Below are 26,516 nucleotides of genomic sequence, written 5' to 3'. Positions count from 1 at the left end.
AGACAATGAACAGGCCTGGCCAACAAGGTTTCTCACCTTGAACTTTAGGAACTAGAGCCCCACCCTTACCCTTACCATCTGCCTAAGGACACTACTGAGGAAGAACGAATCCCCAGGAAGTGTCTAAATGTAGTCCTATGTCCACCCCTCCCAGCTCCCTGTCTGGATCAACAACTCCCGCCCACAGGAATCCAGGCAGTACATTTCTATTGTCTGGGAAGAATTTTCTCACGCCCCATCTAATGCCATGCTAAACCAGGAGCATCCAAATGGATCCTTTTTAATACTGTAAGCTAAACTTTAAGGGCAAACAGCAATAAGAAAACTGATTCAGCACATGCAGAATTTCAAAACCTAATATTTTCTCACGCTGTTACAATAATGAGGTTACAGCTTCATTCCAGTGCAGCATAAATCTCTTGACATTTCCCAATATATGCATCCAGTCATTATTTTACCCTTTGAATTCCTGTGCTGGTCAGCTGTCTTGCTTATGTGATAGTCTAGTGGTATTTGAACAGTGGACTGAATCTAGAGCCTGTCAAAAGTATCTAGCAGAGCACTATATCAAATGCAAATAATATTGTTGCACCCTCAAATTGCATGCAATGGAAAAAACCTCCTCTATCTTCCTTAAACCCTGCATAAAAACAGACCTTGACTTAACACTTCTGCTTCTCACCTCTATTTTTTTTGTTCCTTCAATGACATTTTTCTCCTTCTCACCCTGCATTCATCCTTTCTCGAAACACAGCGTACTTTGTCATATGTGTTTGCCTTCCTTTCTATTATGCAATTTCTACAAATTGCCCGCACCTCTTTTCAAAGATCTGAAGGAACTCCTTTGAGCTGCATCCCTCTCGCTCATTTATCAATCCGACCAACCCTGATCACACCTAAATCCTAATAATTCCATCCACCGCAAAGAAATGCCAAAAGCCAATAAACACTGGACTAACCACTAACATTTGTTTCCTGGAGCAGAGTGCAGACCGGTATAAAGCGCTTCAACGCCTTGTTAAGGGTAGTAAGCACTATATAAATACATTTACAATTGAAAGCTTTGGGTATTGAGAAGTCGCACGAATAATATCAGGGGGCTTATTTACAAGGCCCTTGCGCCGCCCGTACGTCACTTTTTTCCCCATATTAAAAGTGGCGCACTGGAGGAGCAAGGGGCTTGTAAATAAGCCCCTAAATAATAACATTAGCAAATGACCATACAAACCTAAGGTATTTTCTACTCGATAAATAGCGACTTTTATATTTCCAATCGAACACAAACGAATAACGTTTACGAACGCTGTACAGAAAACCAGGAGTCTTTTCAGTTACCTCAAGTACACTTCCCTTCGACAACTGAAAAATATATTAACTGTCTGCTTTAAAATAAACAGACTTCGTAAAAGAAGTGCCATCTTCTTAGGCCTCTCAACCACAGCAGATACTCGAACGTACAAACCCGAGCAAAGTATAAACCTGGCGAGTAATAGCGCAAAGCTTCCAGCGGTTTACAAACCGAAATGACTGATTGGAGTTGGACCATCGCCCAGAACCTCTGCGGCGCGCGCCTGCCTCGCGTCCCAGCTGGGACACAGGCAGCCTTCCTGGCCTCCGCCCTCCAGGAGCTGCGCGCGCCACGTCAGAACGCGCGCCCGCCGGTGAGCGCGCACGCGCCCCTGGAGCCAGCTCCGCTGGAGGCGGCGATTCGAATTGAAACTTCACTTCCACCCGATCTCTGGAGCCGAGCGGGCGTCCGTACCCGGGACTGGGCTGTTTCTAGCGCTGTGGAGGCTGACACCGAGGGTCCCCGTGCCCTGAGCGCGCTCACGCAGCACGTCAGTGAGCGACCCCCCCTTGCCTGCTGCTGATGGTTGTGGGCAGCCTGGGAAGAAAATGACCACTGCACTTTGGGGTTACTCTGGCCGTCACTGAGGACTTTTCCTACCTGCCACCGAAGACCACCTCACTGGAGCCCTTCGCTGCTTGCCTTTCTTTTACCACACTCTTTTCTAACTTTTACCTTATTTTTTTTTTTAACTTCGTTTCTCACTGGGTGCCGTAGACATGCCATCACTCCACTTCTATTTCATTTAATCCCCACTATTTTAATCCAGCTGCGTTTTTTGTTAAACCGCACTCGCCCAATTACTTCCCTTTGGATTTACCACAAGTTTTCTTTGTTTATGTCCATGGGCAAATAATTTCATCCACCGCTTTCAGGCCTATGCTGGGATCCACGGCCAAATAAAAACATAAAGGTCTTGCTTACCCAGGCATGCCCAAAATCCCTTGTTTTACAACTAGATTCCCTTTCCCCCTAATTACCTTTTAATATACCCAGTTTACTCCAAGAGACACCTAGTTTGTTCAAAAACCTCTTTAACTCCATAAAATACACATGACTTAACAGAAGACCATTGATAAACCACAATGGTTTAGATTTGCACATGACCCCTCTGCTCTCTGGAATCACTTAAAACTCTAATTTCCCTCCCTCTCTGTCCCTCCTGTGTTCACCCTCAACAGACCCTCTGTTCAGTTTCTTTCCAGAGTGTGGAGTCCTACTTCCCTTTGACCTTACGATGCTGCTGTGGGCCTTCCTGGCTGGACTGATCGCCCTTCTGCTCCTCCAACGTATCTGGTGGCCCTATCTGCCCGCAGACCTAGCCTTCTACATGCGGCTGATGTGCTGCATGCGGGAAGTAAATTCCTGTATACGCCAAGGAGTGCGTTCCATGGTCCATCGATTTGCTTTGCGTGCTCGTGCAATCCCTGATAAGACCTTCCTGATCTACGAAGGGCGTCACTTTTCATATGGCCAGGTGGAGAGCTTGAGCAACCGGGTGGCCAATGCCTTGCTTCCCCAGTGCCGCAGTGAGATGCCTCCTGGCTCTCAGGAAGAACACCCTGGCACTTTGCAATCTGGAGACACCATTGCCCTCCTCATGTCCAACGAGCCTGCGTTCATCTGGGCCTGGTTTGGGTTGGCCAAGCTGGGCTTCATCGCTGCCTTCCTTAATGTCAACGTGAGGCACGGTTCCCTCCTCCACTGCTGTCGGACATGCGGCGCCAAGGGGCTCATCGTTGGAGAAGGTGAGAGCTGGGGAGGCGCGAGGGATGCCATTTTCAATGTACCAGTAATGGGACACTCTTACATTTTAAACCTTTATTTGTGAATTTCAAACACCAACCGGTCATGGGTATGTAACTAACACTGATGGCATATTCAACCTATAACATGCGCCCGGCTGACTGTCTTCCCCATAAAAGTAGCCTATTAGTAGATCTCTTGATGAAAGAGAATAAATGAGCTTTCATAAAACTTACTGGTGTGTGTGTGTGTGTGTATGTATGTATGAGTGTATGTATGTATGTATGTATGAATGTATGTATGTATGTGTATATATATATATATATATATATATATATATTACCTACTGGCGGTCGCCAGTAGGTAGTTATAGTTAGGACCACGTTTCCATAGGAAATCCGCAACATTCTATTTTGAATAACTTTGGCGCCGGTCGACGAATCCTCGCGAATTCTTCAAAATAGGTGGGGCGCTACGCTCCGCTCCTACCCTGAAAGTCTCGGGGGGATTCGTCAAGCGGGGGCTGAGATAAAAGGGGGGTCCCAAAACGCGTTTTTCCCATGCATTTTTCCATAGGACCTTTAGACACAGCTACAGCCCGAACGGCTGAACAGAATTACTTGAAATTTGGCAGAGAGGTAGCCATAAGGTCAAGGAAGTGCCTTTTGCAGGTCTGGTGTAAATCTGTTCAGTATTTCCGGAGAAAATAGCATTTAAAAGCATATATATATCTATATGCGCGCAGGGTGCGCGCACCGTGCGAGCACCCTAACGTGCGCGAGCGTAATTCTGATTGGTGGTTACATGTTAGTCAACGTTCGAATCGGTCGAAATCAGGAAGTGTCGGCCGCCATTTTGTTTGTTTTCAGTGCGAGAGTGAAAAAGGAAGGTGGCGAACGTGAAAAGGGGGCAGGGTAGAGAGTTCCTGACCCCCTAGCCTTTGTCAGGGGGTCCCTGAAGGACCCCGAAGGCAAAAAAAAAAAATTTTTTTTTAAAAAAATCGCGGGGGTGCGCGCACAGTGCGCGCACCCTGAAAAACACAAAAAAATTTTTTTTTTTGCAAAAAAAAATAATTCACAGGGTGAAAACCCAAAAAAAAAAAAAAAAATTTTAATACGTCGTTTATTGTAAAATAAATATATAAAAAAAATAATACATAAATAAATTAGCATTTAAAAAACCGTACAAATTCACTGAAAAAACCATAGGTTTCACACACGTTATAGTTAGGAATTAGCATTTAAAAAACCTTGCAAATTCACTTAAAAAACCATAGGTTTCACACATGTTATAGTTAGCTGGACATTTCACTCATAAAAAACCAATGAAATTCCCCCGTTATAGTTACTGCAGGCAACTATAACTCACGCGACCGCAATCCTCTGCTGATGACGTCAGATATTACATCACTGATGACATATGTGTCTTTCTGAAAAATAAATATTTGTAATATATGTATAGCTAAAGATTAATGGAAGAAGACATGGGTAAATAAGTGTCTAAATACAGTATTAGCATCAGCAGAGGATTACGGTCGCGTGAGTTATAGTTGCCTGCAGTAACTATAACGGGGGAATTTCATTGGTTTTTTATGAGTGAAATGTCCAGCTAACTATAACATGTGTGAAACCTATGGTTTTTTAAGTGAATATATATATATATATATATATATCCTTTACATAGTACCTGTTGTCTGGATCTATTCAGTTTGTCTCCCTATGTAAAGTCATAGTTAGACTCTGTGTTGTGCATAGTGAGTGAGAGAAGTATATTACATTGCTTATGCACCGGTATGATATCCTGTCCATGTTATCTAGCTTTGAAAGTCAAATTTGTAGTCCACAGATAGTTTGAATTTTACAGGGTGAGGTTTCCACTAATGCATATTATTTTTCGGATTGGAAAATGGTACCTCCTACCCTGATTGCCACTTGTACTTTCTACTAGTTTGCAGTTTTTGTAATGAGTGAGTGAATTCTATTTGTAATACTTGGAGGAAAAAAAATTGAGCCAGTGAATTGATGTTGCCAAACGACAAAGACTTTGAAGCAATCAAGAACAGTAAAACAGTTATGTATTGGCGTAGGCAATATGATATTGATATGGCGGGGTGCTAGTGAAGCTATAGCACTTACTACCCAAAAGTGCTGTTGGCAAGTCGACGAGTCGACTAGTCCGTACAAATGTTAAGAAAGAATCAGCTTTGAAGCACACCCTTAATGCGAAATAAGTATATGAGTCTGTCCAATAGGTCTAAGGACCAATTACTTGAGATAAGTATACAAATTATATGCGAAAAAGTCTCTGGAGGATTCACAAATAGAAATGACCGGACAGGATGCAGAAGACTTTGAAGCACTAGGCCAATGAGAACTGAGATTCGTTTCTGCATAAAATTATCTATTTGCGCAACAGCAGTAAAATTGTTGTTCTGTGAGTTTGTTTTTCATGATTGCTGTGCTCTGATATTCGTATTGTTATTATTTTCTGCTTGGCCTTTTTACAGCATGTCACTCTTGGTAATCAGGTCATCTCAAAATGATGTGCCATATTTCTTGGTAAATTATTACTTGTTCCCTGTATGGCTGGCAGGTAGTGAGTGGGGCTAGGATAGCAGAGAGGTACCACCTCCGATCAGGAACCAGTGCCTAGACAACTTTCACATCACCAGTGTGGCTGACTACACCGAGTGCATGGCAGCCGAAGGAAGAGGATCTACGGGAAAAAAGACACCAAGACTAGTTAGTTTTCTCGTAACCCGGCTATATCTACATCAGCACCTCCGGTGCTGTATGAATTTAGAGTACACAAGCCAGCACGGTAAGGAGAAACTAACTGACCGAGGTGTACCAGGACTTGAATGATGTGGTGGGCAAGGTGGTACAGCTCATGTTATCAACAACCTTATTGTTCATAATGTTATCAAGTGTACGTTCTAGTGAGTGCACATCTTGAAAGCGCTGAAAAGTACGTCCAAAGGCATCATGGCGCTTAACAAAATATACGGGAAAACACCATAGAACGTTCTTGCTTGTAATTGTCTTAGTTTTTACTCAGTGAAAATTAAACAGTTTAACGTTGTGCAAACATTTTTTGGCCAACCTGTTTGCTGAACATTTTAACTTGTTTACCAACCTAATTCAAAGCACTATTCATGTCACGTTCAATTATGCATACCACGTATGTTCTGAGAGATGAAACTAATAAGAAACTGTACGGGGGGGGGGGGACATGATAAAAGCAGATGCAGTTATTCAACACACATGTCGTTTTCATGGCACAAAATGCCAATTGGACGATAAAATAAAACTGAAACAAACTCCTCCCTACTCTAAAATCAAAAAAAGTACCACAGCGAAAATTAGTTTGAATACTAGTTTGTCCAGGTTTGCATATAATGTCTTTCTGGTGAATGTTTTCTTTGGTTTTTTTTATGGGTGAAAGTCCATAAACGAGCTTAAACCTTCTCATTGGGATTATCTCGGAGTTTTATTTTGGAAACTGCTACTTTGAAACTCCGCATTGTTTGCTAATTACAAAACACACCAAAGTGCAATGTCCCAGGGGCGAATCTCTGATCGGTGGAACTCGGCCCACCAGTGTCCCTGCATCACCTTTGCTTTTTGTGAAGTCCAGGCATTGACCTGTAAACTGCTGTGGAGTGTTTGACGTTTTAACTTTTTGCAATCTGCGTATTTGGCATGGAGCCGGCTTTAAAACATGGGTCCATGGGTATTCAACACGTCTTAGCAGAGGCCTTTTTAGGTCTCCACTGGCGTTAGCAGCGCGCATGCGTTGCGCTCGCCATCGAGGGCCTTTTGGAATCGATACAGTTTCGGAAGGGACTTTAAGCCCCGCCCTTGTTTTGAATTGGCGCGCATCATCGTTTATGTTAAACGCTGGCGCGTGATTGAACACCAGGCTTTTCGGTTACCGTCTTGTCCACTTTTAGGACAGCCCATCTGGACAGGCCAACCCCATCTTGTTCTTTTCTTCTAGTTCTAATGAGCTTTCACGCGCGCACTTCAGCACCAGCACTCTCATTCCCTGCAGGGCTGTTTGCACTGCTGAGAATCTTCCCGTGCTCTCCCTCTGCGAGCAGCGGCGCGCGCAGGGTCCATCTGTTTTTTTCCTAGCTTTCACGTGCGCGATTCAGCACCAGCCCTCTCATTCCCTGCAGGGCTGTTTGCATGGCTGAGGTGCTTCCCGTGCTCTCCCTCTGTGAGCAGCGGCACGTGCAGGGGCCATCCAGTTTTTTTCTGAGCTTTCACGGGCGCGCTTCAGCACCAGCACTCTCATTCCCTGCAGGGCTGAGATGCTTCACGTGCTCTCCCTCTGTGATATAACCTTTCCCCACAGCACTCTCGCCCTCTGTCCCATGCAATGCTTGGACCTCTCACGCAGGAGTGAATATGTCCCTCACTCAGTGCTGGATGACTTTTTCCCAAGCAGCCCTGGGGCCTCTTAAAATGTGGCATTATCTCGATGCCCACTGGTCTTGGAACAGAGTTAAAATGAAGTCGGGCTGCAACTTGTGAGCTTCGCTGTGTACAGGACGGGCCCTCCCCCAGGAAGCGCTGGGCATGTCACTTCCCCTCCTCCTCTCTCTGTACTCTCGCGCTCTCTCCTCTTGTATCTTTCCACCTTCACCCAGCCTGTCTCTAGCTTTGCTTCCATAGATTTATCTCAATCTCAATCTTATTTTTATTTTATACATACTTTTTGTTCCTTACCTGTCTCCTTTATGCTCTTTTTCCCACCGCCCTCTAGTTTTCTTCACGGCTCTCCACATTTAATCTTTCTCCCCTGTTACTTCCTTTTTTCTGCCTGGATCTTCAATCTTTCTCCCCTTTTTGCTATCCAATTGCTTCTCAATTGCTTCACAAAGGTAATAAAGTACAAGGGATTAACAAAGCCAATAGGCCTGGCAAGGTAGTGCAATGGTTAGATTGTTTTTATGTCAAGCATATGCCACAGAAGAAGGAAGCAACATGTCACCCCTTAAACATGACAGCCGCATGCTTGCAGTAAATATTTTAAATGTAAAAAAATGAATGAATCACTGCATTTCCTTTTAATAGAACGGTACAGGGGCTTCTTAGCACAACATGTCTTAGAAACCCTTTTCATTTTTAATGCACATCAAAAGAAAATTGTAATCTTAATGGTGCAGACAAAAGGTATTACTGTATCCCGAAGACCTAGCTTAAACACACCAGAATGCCCCCAAAAATGTTGAAGACTGGAACGAAAAAAGCATTGGCAAATTAAAGTTTTGCACCACCAGTGTTGATGTGCACTCCTATTCAGGTAGATGTGCGCATATGATGAGGAAAACGTGCAGCGGGGGGCTGAAACAAAATGTTACTCTCAGCTGAATAGAGCAACAGACCAATGGATGAAGAGAGCTGACCCAAAGCCTTTCTATATAAATATGAAAACATGCTATTTTAATGTATGTTTTTTTTATCAGACAAGGCAGGTGAAACAGCTTAAGCTGTCTCTAAGCCTTACCTAAAAACACCCTCTTTACTCTGTACATCTGTTTCTTTTTCTACTCTTCATATCTCTGTTTTTACTCCAGATTTTATTCTATCTCTGGCTTAACTTTTCCGCCCATTTATCTTCATTTTTCTATTTCTGTTTGCGGAACTAATCTAGCAGCTGGCATATTCTCTGCAAGAAGTGGAACTAAAAAGGAGAACTAACATTAATACACATATTGACGCCTCACGGCCACCCTCTCCTTTTTATCACCCCTCAAGGGCTTCAGCCACTTTAGACCAGCTTCTACCTCTCACCTAAGCCAACAACCATTAATGGGAGCCTGTCCATTATAGGGAGGTGGGAGCTTACTGCTGGCACATCAGCATCAGTTCTCAGGAGTGCATTCTGGGTATTGTAGTTCATAGTTCCACGCACCCACAAGGAACCTCCGCTCCGCCGACCTCGCCCTGGCAGAAATCCCGCGCATACGTAGGAACCGAGCGGGTGGAAGAGCCTTCTACATCGCAGCGAAAGCCTGGAACGAGCTCCCACACTTAAACAGGCTGTCTCTTTCACTTTCCAGCATGTAGCGCTTGGTCTTTGTGCTTTCAGCTACACTCCACATCAGTTTTCTGATATGCTAGGTTTGAGTCACCTGAAATCCACAGGCTGTCTCACACAATCCTCACGGGGGGGTGTCAAGTGCGATTGCTCACTTGTAAGATCCAAAAGGCAAGACCTATTGGCTATGCCAGTGCTTGTTTTCATAGTGCATGGGCTTGTCGCAAGTTGTGAAGGGTGCAAGGAATGAAGAGATGTATTTGAAGTGAAGTCCTCTGCATTGAAAGACAAAAAGACATGTAAGGAAAAGTGTGTCTGCAACATGAAAATCAACAAAGATACAAGTGTTATTATACGTGGCAGAGGAAATCTGACAATATGTAACTTCTCTAGAGGTCATAGTTTGCTGGTGGCCTAAATATGGAGTTTATGGTCAAGGCAACAGGAAAGATTAAGTGCTGATTTCAATGCGATGAAACAAGCAGGTCTTCTGGCTGTGCCCTTGGGCAGTCAGCGGTGACTCATCAGTTCTTAAGCAAGAAACCTGTTCACCATTGGTGTCCTAAGGCCTTTGGTATGATTGGCATGTTCAGAAATGCAGTAGGCGCACTTTTTGGGGCTTGGTTGCCTTTGGGGTAGCATGGACGAAAAGTTAGTCTCGATCTAGAGGTGGTGCTGGATTAAGAATTCAGAATCGGTACAAATCAGTCAAGATAACATTGAACAGTCAAGATAACATTGAACGGTCAATGTACATCCAGCGCTACACCGATAACTAATGCATACCAGAAGAGTCTGGTATCCTCTGTGGATGAGATATAAACCCAGAGTGTTATAATGGCTCTACTGTCTTGCGGCCCATCAATGATGTTGTAGAGAGCCTTGTGACTCGCATGAAATGTAGCAAACCTCTGCTGCTGCACGGAGGGAGCTGCTGGAAAGGCAAAAGCAATCTGTTCAATCTCTTTCACTGCCCGCATGTCTGTGGGTAGGGAAAGAGATGAAACCTCTTCTTCCAGTGGGAGAGAGCACTTTGACAGCTCCCGCCTGCTGGAACCGGAGTGATTGCCTAACTTGGCGGGAGCTGTCTAAGCTCCCTCCAAACAAAAGCAAGCAGCCTTGTCCTGGGGGTGGACATCCTGGGACATAGCAGAAGCCTGCCGTAGGGGGTGGCTGTCCCCACGTACATTATTGGCTCCAGGAGCGGGGGAGTGAGTGGCCCCACTCCTTTAATCTGCATGGGCCGGCCCCGGGTAGGTGATGGTCCTTGAGGCCGTATATGGCCAGAGAGGGTTGGGGGGGGGCACACAGCCTCCCTCCCAGTTTTAATATTATTTTAGACCCTGGGGAGGTGGTGGCCCCTGGAGCTTGAACCTGCCCCAGGAGGGAGGTCCGTAGGCCTCCCCTCCTCATTTAAAATAAAGCCCCTGGAGGTGGTGATCCCGGGGCTTAAAGAGCTCCCCACAGTCCTTCTTATTCTTCTTTTTTTTTTTTTTTTTTTTTTTTTTTTTTTTACTCCTATAAGCCACCGGGACATTGTGGGCTAAACAGTAGAGAAGCGTGCGGGAGCCTGCACTGCTTCCCTCTCCCTCCCACTCCCTCTCTTCCTCTCCCTCCCACTCCCCCTCTTCCTCTCCCTCCCACTCCCCCTCTTCCTCACCCTCCCACTCCCCCTCTTCCTCTCCCCCCATACCCCTCTTCCTCTCCTTCCCCCCACACCCCCTCTTCCTCTCCCCCTCTCTCTGGAAGGCAATTCCAGCACAACTCCTACTAAAACAAAAATGCTTTTTTTGCCCTTCGATGCCTCCCCCAAATGCCTAGGGGTCAGGGTATTCCTACCCAGCCCCCTTCTCTATTTTTGATGTTTTTTTGGGGACTTGACTGAATCAGAGCCCCAATATGGCTGCCAGCACTTCCTGGTTGAAGGGTTGGCAGCCAGTCATATTTCAGCACAGGGACTGTCGGATCCTCGTCCCTAGATGGACAATTTTTTTTCCATGTCTAAAAATCTCTATGGAAATTAACATTGGAAAAACAACTTCTTTGACCAACCCCCATTTTTTTCAGCCTCCGCTTGACGGATTGCCCCAAAACTTTCCATGCACAACAAGAATTACTGGCACATTTATTTACAAACATTTTGTTAAGATTCATCAAATGGTGCCAAAGCTATAGGCAGGTCAAAAAACACTTTTCCTATGTAAACATGGTCCTAACTATAATTACCTACTGGCAGCCTCCAGTAGGATATGGATGGAGATATATGTATATATTGAGCACAACCCCTACTCCCAACGGAAGTGAGTACGCATAACCAGGCTGCAGGTTTAAGGCTTCTTTGTTGATTCAGACCTCCAGCGACCAGGAGAGACACGTTTCGGCTGCACCCAGCATCCTTTTTCAATCTTATAATAGCCATTTTGTCAGCGTATTTTAAGTGTCCCAGTCATAGATCTAGATAAAATACGACGTTATTTTAAAAAAGATATATCAAGCACTAGAGTAAAATGCAAAATGTAGGCTACATAATTATAAATCTAATGGACTTGCTGCAACTTTCTATTATATTGGGATATAAAGCATAGCGCACTAATATGACTTTACTAACAATATATGTGTAGTCCACACAGATAAACATGATCACTTTGCACAGGTAGATCTAAAAACACCTTCTTACATATTTTGAAACACTATCTTACTTATTCTTAAACAGCGAGAACCCCCTCAAAGTAGCACATTTATATAGCAGGTGCTGCATGTCTTTGTAACTTATGGGAGACTTCATTGATGATTGCATTCACAGCTAGATCAAATGCTTGTACTCAGATTCTAGCCTTCGGATTTAAGACGGGGGAAACCAATTACAGTCCATAATATGCAGGTCATATTTCTAAATGAACTACAATAAGCCCACAGAGAGATTTCCCAAATATCAGCTCTCACTGCGAGCAACAAATAAGCATTAACCTACATATCGAGACAAATCAACTGCCATGTAATTTTGAAGTACTATAAGTCCCATAATGCCTCATTGAGACATAAATAGAGAAATCCCAACTTGTACATGGCATAGATGAATTTCATTACAAGACCGGAGGGTACCATTATGCATTATTCCTTTAATGCAACTTCAAGCAGCCATTTTAAAGTTAATACATCACAAAGCAAAGCTCTAGAATACTCGTAGGTTACATTGGCAACAAGGCTAGATAGATCTGCCTCTTTTAAATGCGGCTTCAAGCAGACATGTTATGTTTTTCATTGCTCTCTATACTTTCTTGCCAATGTTGCATTGTATTGCGTTTAATGTTGATTATACCTTAATTTATAACTATAACATCTCCTGCTATCATTTAACCTTTTTACTTTGCTGTTTATTAATATTTTGGTCTTCTGCTACTCCCAACATACCTCGGCGCTCCTGTCGCCTCCACTGAGCCTTCTATACCTTTTCGGAAGAGAGACGCCACTCTCCCTTTCCGATTCCCACTCTTCTTTCACCTTTTATTCCTGACTGCCAGACTTTGTTGAGGTCCGGGCGCAGCCCTCCTCACGCTCCAATTTACGGAGCGTAGGCCGCGCCAGGACACCTTTGTTCTCCGGTTTCATCCCGGTTCCTCCTTTTGGCCCGTACGGGTTTCTCGGCTTTTCGAGCCTTTGTAAAGCCAGGGTCTCTCCTATTTTAGAGGAGAGGCCTTTAGCCAGCATAGAGTGCACGCTATGCTTCCTTGATGAAGCGCGCGTAGGGGAGGTGCCCTGAAGGCATCTTCGTTCAATATTAACACAGCATTGCCTAGCAACGCTTACGCCTATTGCATACAGCTGATCGCTTGCGCTGTCTCTTGACGGTTGAGACGCTAGCAATCAGCTAAGTAAGATTTCATCGTTTGGAAAGAGATTAGGCATAAAACAATTAATACTACTGTTTTAATAGAATTACTTTAATAACTATTTTGAGGACTTCAATTTTGAAGACTGCTTTAACAGAATTACCTATTAACCTTTATTAAGCAGTCTATATTATCTACTCAAGTGACTAAACGCTTGGAGCATACATTTTATTTTACTATTTACCCAATACCTATAGTAATAATAATCGGTAATAACACCCTCTTCAAGGGCTTAACCCCTGTGATTCAATTTTTTACTATGCCTGACGTTGAATTAGACGATTCACAAGCCCAGGCCCCTACTCCCAACACTAATGAGGAAATTATTAAGAAAATTATACAAAAAGAAATGCGCTCATGCAAGGGAGACTATAAGTCAAATTGTTGCTGGAAAAAGACCCCTACCTGAATCTACCAACCCCACTGCTCTCCATGGAGTGCACATTGACGATTTAACTAAATGTGTGAGTAAAAGATCAAGGAAAAGCAACAATTTAGGTAGAAGAGAGCACATTGAGCACACTGGGAGGGAGGTCAAGCATCTCGCAAATTATTGGGAGGTTTACGCACCTCACACCCTAAAGGAGAAATAAGCGCCCCAAACACTAAGGGAGGCCTACGCGCCCCAAAACTATCTGGTGTCCATAGCGGCACAACCTATCCGGACGCCCTAAGCAAAGTGCTCTATCTGACCCCCACTTAATAGATGATGATCAAGGAACAACAGAATCCCTGGACGAATACATCCTTGACTATACCAGGATGATAATGACCCCGATTTTGCTCTCTCAGAGGACAAACTCCCCTCTTCCTTTAAGGAAATAGTCATTGATCCCTTGGGTCAGGAAACGTTCTCCTCTTATAACATTCAACACCCTAGGAGTTCCCAATGGTGGCCTCCAAACCACGTGCCCAAGTTTATCAAGAGGTGGATAAGAAACCCCCTTGAAAGAGACACAAGAAATATTCTTAAAGTCGAATGCCCAAGACCTATGGTCCAAGATAAAATTTGTCTCACTCCAAACCTGGACCCAGAACTTATTAAGTTCTTATTTAAACTGGGCAGGGGCCCTAGGAAGGGGATGGAGCGCTCCCTCAAAACCTGCCAAGACCGCATGCTTGATATGCTAGGTTCCTTGTGCAGAATGATTGATTTCATTGAGAGCCATATTAACAGCTCTTCACCAAACATCGATTTGTTGAGGGGTTGGAGCTATAGGACTCTAATCCTCCTCGGCAACGCAAACTCGTCAATTAACACCGAAAGAAAGAAAGTTGTTTTATCAAAAATTGACCCCAAACTCTGTGACATGGCTGAAAAGGAACCCTCTGTCAACCCAAACGGACTTCTTTTTGGGGAGGAGATGATCAAGGGACTAGGCAAATACGTGGCAACATTCACTGCACTGGATAAGGCGCAAACTAACATGCGCAGAGTTTTTAACCCAAATGTTTTTGCCAGGGCCGGCAGAAGGGGTCGCTCTACCGGCCGTCCCGATCGAAGACCCTTCTACAAACAACAGGGTTTTGGTCACCCCTACTAGTCCAGTAGCTGCTTCTACCCTCCGAGAGGAAGACCCTTTCATTCAAGAGGCTTCAGAAGCAGAGGTCAGAACTCCTCCAATACTCCAAGTAATTACCTTTCCACCTCATCCTTTCTTTTCAACGGGGAAAGGGAGGGGTCTCCTAAAACACTTTTTACACACCTGGAAACAAATTACACAAGACCCTTGGGTTCTACAGACTGTCCAGGGTTTCAAAATAGATTTTATAGAAAAACCCAAACAAGTTACAACACCCAGAGTGTTAAATCTAACCCAAGAACAATGCTCTATTGTAGCAGAGGAAATAAACTCGATGTTGGGGAAGGGAGCAATTGTAGAGGTCCCCTGGGAATGTCGGAATTTCCTGAGCATAATTTCCCGATGGAGAAGAAGGACAAAGGGTGGAGAACGGTAATACATCTCAGAGAACTGAACAAATCTCTCAGCTACAGACATTTCAAGATGGAAGGTATCCATCTCCTCAGGGATATGCTTTTAGAAAAAGATTGGTTAGTGTAACTCGACCAAAAGGATCCAATGGCGCAAGAATCCCAGTCCTTTCTCCAATTTGCCTGGAACAATCACCTATACCAGTTCCAAGCTCTTCCCTTCGGTCCATCTTCTGGTCCCTGGTGCTTCACCAAAGTTATGAAGCCCATTACCTCAGTTCTGAGGGAAAGAGGAATCCGCCTTATAATCTATAGACGACATTCTCCTCATGTCTCAAGACCATTCTAAAAGACTTGAATACTACCGTAAACTTAATAGAGAGTACAGGTTTTATTGTCCTTTAGGCTTGTGGCTATTCTGCATCCCCAGACCATCTTTGATTCTGACCACAGTCTTGGTGCTTTAATGTTTTCTGACTGCTCAGGTCTCATAAACTCGCCAACTTTAGGTGTCTGTCATTGACCAGCCTATTCTATCCAATACTTTAATATTTTCTTGTATTGGGCTTCGGGTGAGCGCACTTCACAGCATTGCTATTTTGTGTTCTTCTCTTTCAGCCATTAGATGCAGACCTTGAGATCAGGCGCGTGGTCCTCTTACATCTTTCTGGTTGCTGTTTCTGTGTTCTTTCTCTTCGTATGGTGTACATGGCCGTGAAAGAGGGACTGTTCTCTTCCCTCTGTCGCTCTCATCTCTCGGCCCATCCTCACCGGTTCTTTGACTTGTTAAGAGAGCAGAGACTTTCTGTAGTTCACTTCAGAGGTATTTAAATTTTTCCTTTCCTGTCTGGAGCAGTTATATTCCTTTGTTTCTCAGAATCTCGCCCGGTACTTTTTTTTCTGCCTTTGTGTATTAGGAAGTGTGACAGAGATTGAATCTGGGAGCGTTTTTCTTATCCCACTCATTTCATTTTTGCTTGGCGAACAGAGACAGCCATTACTGCGCTTATCCAATTTCTGTTTAATTGCATTGGATATACATTTATCCCCTCTATTTGTAATTCAATACGAAGTGAAACGTATGACCCTGCTGCATAGATGAAAAGGCGCTGACAAACAGGCGCGAGTCTGGCACTGTTATCACTAGACATTTTTGTCTACAATTATACACATGAATGTCCTGTTTTGGGAAATGAAATTGTCTCAGGATTTAAAGGTTCCTTCATGCTAGAAAATTTAGAATCAATTTTTGAAGCTTTGCATTAACTTTTAATGGAGCTAAAAAAAAGTATAATTGTGAAAGCATCCTACTGAGCAAAGCTTTGTGTACATAGGATCAGCGTGAATTAAATCAGCCCTGGGTGATCTATGAGTGGCGCCTGTGGGAAAGGAGGCTCAGGGACATACAGTGAATTGGCTACAACATTTGTTCGAATGTGAAGCCGGGATTCAGGCCCAAAGCTCCTGCTTCCAAATTTTCTGTAGCTGCTAGCAAGAGAGCGGCAAACCCGCTACAAGCTCCCTTCCATGTGCACACAGGCTCATGAAAGAATTCCCTCAAGAAAAGCACAGGAGTTTCCATGCCAAACATTTCTGTGATATTGTGTCTTTTTGAGTGGAACCCCACAGTGTGGTCGAGATGCCCTGTGTCTGACCTAATCGAGTCATAATGTGGTAATGATTACATTGGCGTTACTTTCTTCAACCTAAAATGTTAAGTTCCAAAAATACCTTTTTTTCTGAAATGCAGATAAGGGCTCATACTTCTTTGCTCAATAAATGTGTAAGAGTCTGGGCTGCAAAACCAAGCACTGGATTTATAAATATAATGAAATTTGGGAAGGCAAGCAGCCTTTCTGTTGTATACATCCATAACTCAATTGTTGAGACTTTTTAAATATAATAGCACTTCTTTGTTTTTTTCTCAAACTGTGTACTTCACAAATGTTTAATTTGTAAATTTACCCTGTTGGCTTGAAAAGAGCTCATGTTTGAAAAGGACAGCAGATGCTCTAAAGCCAACCGTAATTTGGGGTAAGAAAGTGGTATTAGGCGTGAAACAATCTGTCCTTTTCACAAACATTTGTCCTAGAAATGCAGGCCTTGATCAAAGTTGAGCTCACCTTCGCAGGACAAGCAACTCTCCTTCACAGTGGTGCTGTTGGAGCAAGGTGGCACACTGCAGCATTGCGTGTTTACGCTTTCTCTTGCCTGCGGCTCATCACAATAAAGCGAATGCTGTTCTCTCTCAACTGACCTAGCAGAAGTAGGTGGAATCTAATTAGGCCTTCTATGACGAGTGCTTAGGCATGCTGAGCATGCCTTTGCCCTTATGGCCAAACTGGTGCCATGTAGCTGTCAAAATGTTTTAGTTATTACAATAATAACTTGTACGTATATCTCTCCCATGCAATCACCCATCACACCAAAAGGTGCTGCATCCCATAGCTTGATAACTGCACCTCGATGGTCATTAACACAACATTAAAATTTCAACCTAGATAAGCTCAAAACAAAAACACCCTTCCATCCCTCACCCATTACGCAGTGTAGCTTGCTATCATGTGGGTAAGCGCATTAGCACCCCACCAGGGGGAGTGCTACTATGGAAATTGTTTACTACCCCTTTAATTCTTTCTGAACCTAAAAAAACAGTTTTATTCTTATTCGACTCTAGAAGGAGTGATCAAGAAAAGAATATTTTGATCATTCGATGTTAAAATGACATAATAAATAAATGAAAAGACCTGTGATGGTTGAAGGCTTCACAGAGGTGTGATACCAGTTTATTTATGATGGTCTAATGGTTCGCCTCATATTGATGATGAAGATGAGCCTGTTCCATAAACGGGCTCTAAAAAAAAAAAGCAAAATATTTTTTGCCTTTTGGACCTGTAGTGTTCTCTCGAGCTTGGTAGTAAATTTAACTAGAGGAACGAAAGGGAATGTTCAGGAGGTAGTGTTTCTCTTGCTAGCCGGGTACGTGTGTCATTTTCAGTAGTCTTGCCTTTACCCTTCACTCTCTGATCATTTTTATGCTCGAACTGCAGACATGGTTTTACACCATTTAACAGTTGTTATATATAAAACCTCTCTAAATAATTATTTTTTGTTCCACTGGTTTTTCTTACAAGTCATGCTAATATCCCAATTAGGTTAAAGCCTAGAAGACAGCACAGCTGTCTGGTTTGCTGTAGACATCTTGGATACATTCGGGAAGCTTCCCTGGGAGTTCATTCCGCCCATTGCTTACCATTGGCTTAGTGGTTTGTAACTCACATTTGCCTGCTTTCTATTTGCTGGCTCTGTTTGTTTTTGTCTGTCCAGCTTGTGTTCATTGCTTCCCTTGCCCAAACCCTATTTGCTGTATTCTTCCACCAGTACTGGATTTCTGTCAACTGGCCTTTAAATCTTGTTCTTAGCTTGTCACATTTGCTGTGCATTCAAATTCAGAGGTCAGATTGCAGGCTCTGTATTGCAGGGAGCTTGTTGTTTACTTTTCTTCCTTGGACCTCAAAGTGAGAGGACTTATGTGACAATCATGCAGGCTACTGAGGGAGTGCTTGTAGAAGGCTGTACGATGTTAGCACACAATACAATTTAAAAGTCTGTTAAGGAACTTTGCAGATATTTCAGACTATATCTGAATATGAAAAGCACAAATGAAGCAATTTTTGGTAATTGTGAAGTGTGGGGAAACAAATTTTAATACGATCAAAATAAATTAATACACTAGGTGATTACATTTTAACACATTATCGTTTGTGTGCTGTATACTTTTACCTCTAAAACTGTTTGTCTGTTCAAATGTAATGGTCATTTCAAGTGAAGATGTGTTGTCTGTAATGGCAGTGTTTTACTACACCATGCATATTCCACTCTACTCCTCTCCACTCCACACTCTAATCTGCACCACTCCACTCTGAGCCTCTCTACACCACTCTACTCTCGGCCAATGCACTCTATCTCATTCTACTTGCACCACTGCATTCTTAGCCATGGTACCCTCTGCCACTCTACTCTGCAACACTGCACTCTGCCACTCCACTCTGAGCCAGTGCACTCTACTGTGTTCCATCCCAGTATACGTCAACGCACTCTGTGCCAGTCCACTCTACGCCACTGTACTCTACCGTGCATCACTCCACTCTGAAGCAATCTACTCTGCGTAACTGCCCTCAGTGCCATTGCACTGCGTCACTGCACTCTACTCTGCGTCACTGCACTCTACTCTGCGCCACCACACAACGCCACTATGCGGTAAAACACTTTACGCAGCTGTAGTCTAAGCCATTGTACTCTAAGTCACTTGTGTCTACGCCACTCTGCACCACTATACTCAATACCGTCTGAATGTTCCTCTGTATCACTCTACTCCACTGCACTCTACGACCGTCAACTGTGCAACACTGCAGTCTCTGCTACTGAACTCTGCCACTCTACTTTGCACCACTCTACGCCATTACACTCTATGCTACTCTGCTCTAAACCCCTGCACTCTACACCAATACAGTAAACCGTATTTTACTCAAAGCCACTGCACTCTACGCCAACTACTCTGCACCACTGCACTCTACGTTACTATACCATACTCTGTAACACTCTACCCAACTGCACTCTATGCCACTGCAGGCTAAGCCACTCTACACTGCGCTGCTCTACTCTGCGCCGCTGCACATCATGCCACTGAGCAGTTTGCCACTTTACACCATTGTGCTCTGTCACTGCACTCTGCCACTCTACTCTAACCTGCACCACTGGACTTTTCGTCACTGTACTCTACACCACTGCACTCTACTCTGAAACAATCTACTCTACGCAACTGCACTCGGTGCCATTGCACTGCGTCACGGCACTCTAATCTGCGTCAGGACACTCTTATCTGCATCACGGCACTCTACTCGACGCCACTATGCGGTACAACACTTTCTGCACCTGTACCCTAAGCCATTGTACTGTATGACACTGCAGTCTACACCACTCTGCACTACTATACTGTGCCACTACTTTTTGACAGGTGTGGAATTTAATAAAATATCTACTTGTCCATGGGGCAGGTTGCTTCATAAGTCTACTTGTCCTGTAACAAAATCTACTTGTCCTTTTTGTGCAATGTAATGCGGCGACACATTATGGCAGCAATCTCATTATATAAGAACTCTGAAATAGCCTCTCTGATTATGCCAGGGTTCCTTCCATAGGAGGGTTTGAATACTAGCAATTCCCTTATGTTGCCATGTTTCCGCAGATCTACATACCGGGGCTGAAGGTAATGGTAAGCAACGGTTCCAGTGTTGGAATGCCCTTTTCAGTCTCTGCAAACCTACTAGCATGTTTTAAGGGTTGTCACCAACTCTTCTCAAATCTTTTCCTATACTGAGAACGGTTGGAAATATACTCTTGAAAATGGCAGACATAAAACTTCTTCCAGGGTTGGGGAAAAAGTGGTTGGAGAGTAAGTGAACTTGCAAATCTTCACCTGCATATTTGCGCATGTTAAAATGCAGTTCACAAATATTTTCTAGGAGTACTATTTCTAGCCCTTCTTTTGTAATGTCTTGTGAATTCATGAAAGCTGTATATTTGCACTTAATGCAAAGACGTGGGTGCACTTATGAGACTTTATTTAATAATTGGGCCCCTAATTTGGTCTGGCGTTAATTATGACCTTTTATGTTTATTAAAATTCTGTCTCTCTCTCGCTCTCTATCGGCTAGCTTCACTGTGAGCGACAGCGCATTCTGTTCTTTCACAAGGGGCATATCGACACACAGTCAGTGCCAGGAACTACTGTGGCAATGTGTGCTTCTTGAGACCAAAACAATTTTTGCTTTTGCCAATGTTGGTTATAATGGTGAGGGCCCGGCAGCTCCCACCCACGTAAGCTTACAAAAAACATGCAAAAACAAGTCACGCATTGACAAAACCAAAAAGCTGACCAACAATTTCAGGTCTACTTGCTTTGCCAATGCTTGTTTATTTTGATGTTTCCCATAATCTTGTTAAAACTGGTTACACTGATTTTCCATTATGAATATTTTGGGGAAATACTAGCATACATCAACACATTTTACTAAATAATGCTGCAAAGAAATGGTACCAAACATTTTACAGTAGTTTAGTGAAATGTGTTTACATTTTTTTGTGAACATTTTATTTTGAAAGCAAAGAATCCTCAATCTTGCTTTCAAGCGTCTGCAGATATTTGCATCTATTCAGAGAGCATTCTGGGAGCATTATACATAGCCTCATATTGCTAAATATTGAAAATGTGTGTACACATTTTTATACTGGAACCACTGTCAGTAGTGCAGTCTGAGCTTACTTAGAGCGCTCACACTAATAATAAAGGCTTTCAATGAATGAACCATAAATACAAGTTTGAACAGCATTAACACATGGGCTCAAATATTGCCTTAACTGCAGGCACTGCCTTTTCCTGATCTATAATGTGGTACTGTAAACTGGCAGCCAAAGGTTTTGTGCTGTAGGGGGTTGGGCCTACTTGTTCCAAGGACAAAATACACATGAAAACTTGTTGCACTTGACCCCATACAATATGTCCTGTGCATTGGCCACAGGAATTTCACGTCAGACTCCTTTGTACCACAGTCTACTCTGCAACACTGCACTCTCTGGTACTGAATTCTTCCACTCTACTCTGCACCACTCTACGCCACTACCCTCTATGCTACTCTACTCGAATCCACTGCACTCTACACCAATGCAGTAAACAGCACTTAACTCAAATGCAATGCACTCTACGCCAACTACTCCGCATCTGTGCACTCTACGTTACGATACCATACTCTGTAACACTCTACCCCATTGCACTCTATGCCACTGCTAAGCCACTCTACACTGCACCGCTCTACCCTGCGCCGCTGCACACTACGCCACGGAACGTTATGCCTTTCTACACCATTATGCTCTTGTCACTGCACTCTATGCCACTTGGCTGTAATCTGCACCACTGTACTCATCACTCTACTCCACTGCACTCTACTCCACTGCACGCTACATCAATGCTCTCTTCACCACTACACTGCATCACTCTACACCACTCTAATCGATTCTGCACCACTGCACTCTACGCCACTGCACTCTACCCTGAACTACTCCACTCCACTTCAGTCTACTCTGAAATAATCTACTCTACATTATTGCGCTCTACGCCAAGGCTTTCTACGACACTTTACTCAAAACCAATGCACCCTACGCAAATCTAATGTATGCCACTCTACAACACTACGATGATTTATGCAACTCCCTCTGTCACTCAATGCCAATTTATTCCACTCTATTCTACGACACACTACTCCACTCTATGCCATTCCACTCTCCTACACTACTCCACGATAAGCGACTCCACTCTACACCACAATACTCTACTCCACGCCACTCTATGCCACTCCACAACACTCTATGCTACTCTACTCTTCGACACACTAGTCCACCTAACTGCTCCATTCTATACCCTTCCACTCTACTCCTCCACGACACTCCTCTCTACTCTACGCCACTCCATAACGCTCCACTCTACTCCAGTTGATGACACTCAACGCCGTGCCACTTTTCTTTACCCCACTAACTTTTAGCCGTGTTGAACAGCAGTAACGCTGGTGTACAACATGGCTAAAACACATTGGCAAAGTCAATAGCTCTTGCATAGCCGAGACCTTTTGGATTTGTCAGTGCTTGTTTTTTATTAAATATGCCTCTCACCAGCCATTTCTTTGTTCCATCAGACTAATTCCTCCTTTTGGGTTCCCAGATCACCATCCTGGGGTGATCTGGTACATGCAAGCGAGCTTTGGAGAAATCGGTCTTTTGGGGTACGATGGTAGATTTGATGCCTCGTACCAAAGCCGTAATTTGTGAAAAAAAAAATTGCAGTGCACAGTGCGATTCTGATCCGATATGCAGTTTTGTTTTGAGAAAACACGTCTCACCAAAGAGATCGGAGAAAAAGTATTTGTTTCCTTTTCAAATTCGGTAGCCAAGACTGCATCGGAGACAGAATTACTTTGTTCTCTGGTTTTGTTACTTACCCGGCAAAAACAAAGTGAAATCTGTTATATGACACGGGTTGTTTTGAACACTTTAATGTAATAAATACCATTTTAAACCTACTTGGCAATGTGAAGCTGCTATGACAAGCAGACAGGCCGCTGCAGTCCCGCACTGACTCCCAGCAGAGCACTATGCAGACATCTTTCTGTCTGTGTCTGTTTTCTCTACTGCACGCTTCTCCAACGAGTATCTCTCCAGCTACCTTCAAGTAGCTCTCCTATGTGCGGCTCAGCCTACTAAATAAGAAGCTTTTGCTTGAAAATTGAAAAGCCTGTATTTGAGACTAATTTTTTTGTATTTTCAGAACTCATAAGCTGATGTTTGGAGAAAAATGCTCCACTTTGTGAAATATATTTATAGCCGGTAGTTGAGAGCTAAATAGGGCAGTGTGAGGAACTCTTACTACTCGCATTATTATCTTAGTAATACAGCTACCAAGTCTGTTATATATTGCCCATGCAAATGCAATAGAAATTGATAAAAACCTTTTTTGCATTATTGATGTCAAGGCTGTCTGTGGTACTGAGGTGATCTTGCCTGACATGCTCACTTTACAACAGTAAGAACTGTAGCTTAGGTTAATATTGATTGAACATGAGTAGTTCTTGTTACAGAAAGCATTGGAGACCCCTGCTACAACGCCTTGTGAATTTAAAGACCATATACTCAGGTGAAAGTATCTTAAAAGTAAGATACTCTTTACGTTAAGTGGCACTAGTCATTTTGCCTGGAAAGCTACTTTGTACCCAGTAGAGTACTAATAGTTTTTTGTTTAACAGGTGTCTTGTGAGTGCACCACTAGATTGTAATGAGGAAGTGACGTGTAGTTTTTGCCGGTTCCCATGTCTTACAGAATGTTAAAATTAAATACAGTCCCATGGTGCAGTTGTCATAGCATGTCATGTAAACTGGGGTTGTACCCGGTTATTAGCCTTATTCTTTTCTTTATGTTGCATTCATGAAACGGTTCTCTCTGCTCCATGGAGCTCACTGTTTAGGTAGACATTTGTACAATTAATCTTTAATAGTTTCTGTTAGAAATTGGGTCTCTAGTTGGCAGAGGTATGCACTATGTTCAAGTAGGGACCACAGTCCTAGTAAGTCACAGTACAGTCCTAAATTATCCTGTGAATGAATGAATAATTTTATTGCATAATTACTTAAAATCATTGCACTGCAATATCGAAAAATGACAGTTAACAAAAGAGAAAGGCCTGTTTTTTTTTTTTTAACAGTAACTTTGTGCAAAAAGACATGAGTTAAAATGACAATTAAAAGTTACCCGCGTACCTTGTATAGGCAATGACTGTGCGCAAAAAGTCGACAGTTGGAGAACATGCCTTGCTCCATTTGCAAACAATAACTTTGTGCAAAGATAGATGACTTAAAATGACAATTAAAAGTTGACCGTGCACCCTTTGTGATCAACGACTGTGTGCGAAAAGTCAACATGCTACGTACTACAGTTTCTGAGGGAAAAGTCAAATGTTCAATTGAAAGGAGTTGGCGCTAGGATGCAGCCCTGTTTTAGCCCTCAGTGGGTAGTTTGTGTGTACCCGTGACCCCTGCCAGTTTGATTCTCACCCAGGTGTTACTGTACAATTACATAATTTCCTTCAAGAGGTTACCTGGAATCTTCCGGCTGTTCAGTTTGTTCCATAGCTTACTTCGATATACTCTGTTGAAGGCTGCTAAATAGTCAACAAAGCATGCGAATACTGGCAGATTGTTTCTGGAATTTGCCTGCAGTGCCAGAAAAGATAGTGCCATAATGTTGTCTATGGTCGAGCAGCCTTTTCGGAATACAGTTTGGTAGAAAGGTAAAATTCCATTGTCCTTGATCCAGGCAGTTAGCTCCTGTAAGAAGGTGCTGGCATGCGCTTTGCCTTGGATATCCAGCAAGGCAATAAGCCTGTAGTTTTTTGGGTCAGTTTTTATATCCTTCTTGTAAAATGGTTGCATTATAGAGCCTCGCCAGGAGTCCGGTATGTCCGCCAAGGATCTGCATTCCTTGTACAGAGTGGATAGGATCTCCGCTCAGGCTTTGATGTCCTGTTTGAACAGACCCCCGGTAATCCATTGGGGCCGGGAGCCCCATCCCTTCTTATCCTTTTTATGACCTTTGTGATCGCTTTGGCTTCCTGTGCTGTACTGCCCTCATGTGACAGGGTCTCTTCCTCTGTGGCCATGCCCTCTGACCAAGGGGTCTTCCTACTGCTTTGACACCCAGATTTCATTGTGTAGATTTCTGCCGTATGTGCCAACCAGGCTTCCACAATCACAGAGTTTCGCCTGTCCATTTTTTCATTTACTATCGTAACTATGTATTCCCAAAATTGCTTCTGTTTTGTTTTTTCACTGTTCAAATACTTTAATCCATTCCCTCTCAATCATCAGTCATTTTTTTTCTCCATAATAAGTGTTTATGGTTCCGATGGGCTTCATTGTAAGCGCTCTCTGCCACCAAGGTCCTGTGTTTTTTTTTATGTTCCCGTTTAACGTGTCTGAGAATGAGGGTACTATCCCTCAGGCTTCTGTTGTATTTCCATTTTTGTTCTGGATTCCCCGCCATCTTATGTGCTGTCTTCCTGGCCCCACTTAACAAGACGACATGCAGCTCTTCTATCCAGGTGGCCCAATTCTGGATAGATGGAGTGAGCGACACACTTTCCCGTGCCTCTTGATCCCGGATTCCAAGTCTCCCACTTTGATGCAGTAAATTGAGTCCATCTGATACTCCTTTAGTAATTTATACTCCTCCACTCCTAGTGTGTGGTTTATGAGTTCCATTTCTTCTCTGTGTTCACTCTGAAGATTGAATTCTGTAACGAGCATTGCGTGGTCGCTTGCTTCATGTTGGTATGTTCAGAGCCTAAGATCTGGTGCCTCATGCTTTTCCTAACGAAGGTGTAGTCAATTATTGTTTGATTATTGAAGGTGATGAAATTTGATTCCTTAGGACTCTGTTGCTCTGTCCAGGCCTGAGATGAAATTAGTTCAAAAGTGCTTAGGAAGTTGTTAAATGCTCTTTCTGTGGGTATTCCATTTTCGTTAGCTGGGCTCAGATGGTGAAGGTTAAAATCCCCTGTGATGATAATTTCCAAGGGGGCGTCTTCCCAAAGCACATCCTCTAAAATGGCAATGATCTGTTTTGTTGTCTCCAGCTTCGAGATGCCATTGCTGTTGAGATATACGTTGATCACTAAAAGTTCCTTTCTGGATTTGCCATCAAATAGCCCATTTATCACAATACATTGTAGCATATCCAGTGGTTTTCTGATCTCTTCTATTCGCGTTTTACATGTATTGCAAGGCCACCCGAGGGCCTGCGATGGGAGTGTACTTTTCTAGCTGGTATATCTATGCTTGCAAATCCTTTTAAGTGTACGTCAATGGTTACCTATGTTTCCTGTAAACGGAGAATATGACCCTACCTGCATCTTTCCCATTGCTGATGTTCTGTTTAATGTGCTTGTGA

At 43.4% G+C, this 26,516-nt stretch overlaps 1 protein-coding gene across 1 annotated transcript in view; it reads left to right on the top strand.

Annotated features, from left to right (window-relative positions):
* Positions 1-1,647: 1,647 nt before the first annotated feature.
* The window catches only part of SLC27A3 (solute carrier family 27 member 3), a 161,287-nt gene continuing 136,418 nt past the window's right edge, over positions 1,648-26,516 (top strand). The window contains exon 1 of the mRNA XM_085639361.1: positions 1,648-3,096. Within this exon, the coding sequence (XP_085495487.1) occupies positions 2,586-3,096 (511 nt within the window). The 5' untranslated portion in view covers positions 1,648-2,585. The remainder of the gene's footprint in view (positions 3,097-26,516) is intronic.

The sequence above is a fragment of the Triturus cristatus genome, chromosome 12 (genome assembly GCF_964204655.1).
Source record: "Triturus cristatus chromosome 12, aTriCri1.1, whole genome shotgun sequence".
NCBI classification, from domain to species: Eukaryota; Metazoa; Chordata; class Amphibia; order Caudata; family Salamandridae; genus Triturus; species Triturus cristatus.
This window is presented reverse-complemented; position numbering and strand designations above follow the sequence as displayed.